The 2,500-nt window shown below is 55.4% G+C and overlaps 1 protein-coding gene across 1 annotated transcript; it reads right to left on the reverse strand.

Annotated features, from left to right (window-relative positions):
• Nucleotides 1-612: 612 nt before the first annotated feature.
• Nucleotides 613-1,401, reverse strand: lratd1 (LRAT domain containing 1; the record flags this gene model as incomplete). Its single annotated transcript, XM_084483548.1, has 1 exon — nt 613-1,401. The coding sequence occupies one exon, from the start codon at nt 1,399-1,401 to the stop codon at nt 613-615; it is 789 nt and encodes a 262-aa protein (XP_084339674.1).
• Between the last annotated feature and the right edge of the window lie 1,099 nt (nt 1,402-2,500).

The following is a 2,500-nucleotide window of genomic DNA, read 5'->3' on the forward strand; positions in this document are numbered from 1 at the left end:
GCTTTTCTCAGTTTTCAACACTACATTCTGATGAAGACATTCCAGCGGCGCGTGATCCACGCGCAAAGCACACACACACACACACACACACACACACACACACACACACACACACACACACACACACACACACGCACGCACGCACGCACGCACGCACACACACACACACACACACACACGGCCCGCCCCCTCACACACATGCAGGCAGGCAGCTTCGTCCATAAGCCAACAACAGGTTATTGAATGAATGTGTGTGTGTGTGTGTGTGTGTGTGTGCGTATTTTGAGTGTGTGTATGTGTACGTGTATTTGTATTCGTGCGTGTGTGTGTGTGTGTGTGTGTGTGTGTGTGTGTGTGTGTGTGTGTGTGTGTGTGTGTGTGTGTGTGTGTGCGTGTGTGAGAGTGTGCCTATGTGCCTATGTGTGTGTCCGTATGTGTGAATGTGTGTGCGTAAGCGCGCGCGAGTGTAGCCTCGTGTTTGTTTTTGTCTTTCCGGGCAGTCTGCGCGCTCACGTGTGTCGTGCAGCGCGTCGACGAGACAAGGCAAGAGGAGGAGGAGGGGAGAGCGAGGAGAGAGGAGGTCGAGGGGGCCCATCACACGGAATCCCAAATTCACTCATGTCCCCCGTGCACCAAAGAAAGCTCTTTGAGAATTCCACTCGCGTCCACGCGCCGTCGTTCCCGTATCATGTCCTCCAGGCTGCGAAACACCAGCGTGTGCACCCCGCTGCCCGACACATGCACCTTGAGAAAATACTGCTGCTCCGCCGAGTGCACCTCGCCCCCGGCTTTGAACTCCCGCTTCCCGAAGCGACACCAGGCGGCAAAACTTTCCGAGTTGGTCCAGCATATCTCCCCGCTGTTGAGGCCCAGGTGGCCGGCCGCGTTCTGCATGACCAGGTCCGCGGGCAGCGGTCGGAACCGGTAGCGGTTATTCACTATCCTGCCGTGGCGGCCGCCGCTGACCTCCAGCAGGCTGTCTTTGCGGATCTCGCCCTTGTGCAGGTGGATGACCTGGTCGTTCTGCTCGTAGACGGCCCAGTGCGGCGCCTGCGCGGCCGCCACCAGCTCCAGCAGGTCCCCCGGTTTGCACATAGTCAGCAAAGTTTTGGCCGAGTACACGTGCAGGTCCTCGTTCTCCCGGAGCTTGGAGAAGATGCATTCCTGGGAGCAGAAGGCGGAGTATTCCACCTCGCTGACGGCCAAGGGCCCCTCCTCGCCCGGGCTGTGGTCCTTGGTGAAGCCGCAGTCTGACGGAGAGCGGTCGTCCACCTCCTCCTCTTCGTCAGAGAAGAAATAGGCGACGCCGACCCGAAGCTCGTCTTTCTCCAGCCCGGACGGATCCCCCGTGGGCAGCTCGCTGTAGTTTAGGTGGGTGATCCGATCCAGTTGATTTCCCATCAATGACCTGGCAAAACAGAGGCATGGAATGCGGTGTCTGGGAACCGAGAAGGGAGAGACAAGGAAGAGACGTAATGTAAAACAATGTGTTTTGGGACATCATGGACAATTCTATCAACACACCGTGTGCTATAAGCCAGTGTTAAATGAGGAATAGTAGCCCCACCACGAGAAATCCCCTTGGTCGTAAGATCACTTTCAGTCACTCACTGTGGCCGTCATCAGGCTCACAACACTAGGCTACAGATAAGCATCCATTCACCGCTCTCCCTTCCCATCCAGCAGTCAATCATTCATGGAGAAGGTGTGGGGGAAAGTGCACTGGGCGAGCCTATACGCCTTGGTCAATAAGAAAAGCGTCAGGATGGGTGAGATATAGAGAGAAGAAGAGAGAGTGTGCACAGCCTTCGGGTCTAGTATGCAATACAGACGTTACGGGGCTTCTAAAAACAAAATGTCATTACGACCACAGGAATCTCAACGCCGTTCTCCCAAAGCACGTGAGGATTCCGACAAGTAAAGGAGAATATACCCTGCTGGGAACGAAACGGCCATTCTTGAAAGTTGTGATGCTCCGGATCACAAAGAGAGGAGGATAGTGCGAGGGATGACCATCGCCGTGTCATTATGCGCGACGAAAAAAACCCCAAAGCTAAAAAGGCACGGCGCAGAGGAGAATACCTTTGCTGTTCCCAGGACGAATGGTTAAAGATCCCTCAGGTCCATGAGTGCCATGGCGCCCCCCTGCTCTCGCTCTGGCGACTCTTTGTGTTCCCTTGTCTTCTCGCAAGGTCTCCACGCTCTCTCCACGCTCCACGAGGTCTCTCCAAATCCTCAGTCTTGCGCGCAATGCAACTGTTTGTCCAGCGCCAGCTCCTTTTTAAGTACCACGGAGAGCTCCGCCCTTAAACGGCGACCTACGCCCTTTGCGCTTTTTATTGGACCGCAGAATAGTTGCCTTTCATCCGCCGAGCCAATCGCATTCGGCGGTGTCTATGTCTGTCAGCCACTACGTTCTACGTGCATGCTCGCAAGGTTGCAGGGCTACTATGAAGCGTCGTTGCTTTACCGTGGCGTGGTGTTGTGCTGGGATTGTAGA

The sequence above is a fragment of the Micromesistius poutassou genome, assembly GCF_964030765.1.
Source record: "Micromesistius poutassou genome assembly, chromosome: 19".
NCBI lineage: Eukaryota > Metazoa > Chordata > Actinopteri > Gadiformes > Gadidae > Micromesistius > Micromesistius poutassou.